Source organism: Morone saxatilis, unplaced genomic scaffold, assembly GCF_004916995.1.
Source record: "Morone saxatilis isolate NCDOM2014 unplaced genomic scaffold, NCSU_SB_2.0 Contig15, whole genome shotgun sequence".
NCBI classification, from domain to species: Eukaryota; Metazoa; Chordata; class Actinopteri; family Moronidae; genus Morone; species Morone saxatilis.
In genome coordinates this window covers 13483650-13484101 of record NW_023339707.1, presented here as the reverse complement: position 1 = coordinate 13484101, position 452 = coordinate 13483650, and the positions used below count along the sequence as shown (strand labels likewise).

Sequence of the window (452 nt, the reverse complement as noted above, 5' to 3'; positions counted from 1 at the left end):
GTGTGTGTGTGTGTTGCTCTCTGGTGTTAAGGAGGAGGATTCTGATCCACTTCAGTGTGGAAGGCACAGCTCTGGAGAGGAAACAGCATTTCTGCTGCCTGAACACACGGACACTGTTCTCAGGTACAACCTCCCACCTCAAACACACACAAAATCATACATAGTAGAATATATACACACATAACACAGGAGGGGGAGAAAGTACTTACTTATATCCATTACTTTCAAAGTATCACTAGAGTAATATTACATAAAACCATAGAAATGTAGGGGGCGAAGAGTAGCTTACCTGGTAGAGGGCTGACAGGTGAGCTACTCTTCGCATAATGAATAACTCTTCAAGGCTCACAGAGCAAAAACTGTCTGATATTTCACAAAAACACAACTTGTTTCTTTCCCTTTTTTTGTCTTTTTTTGTCTTTCTGCACCCCATTAATCAACTCACAACCACT

At 41.4% G+C, this 452-nt stretch overlaps 1 protein-coding gene across 2 annotated transcripts in view; it reads left to right on the top strand.

Moving 5' to 3' along the window:
- calcoco1a (calcium binding and coiled-coil domain 1a) overlaps positions 1-452 on the top strand; it is a 17460-nt gene that overhangs the window by 13760 nt on the left and 3248 nt on the right. For both annotated transcript variants that reach the window (XM_035656401.1, XM_035656403.1), the window contains one exon: positions 32-123. In XM_035656401.1, coding sequence (XP_035512294.1) covers positions 32-123 — 92 coding nt within the window. The remainder of the gene's footprint in view (positions 1-31; positions 124-452) is intronic.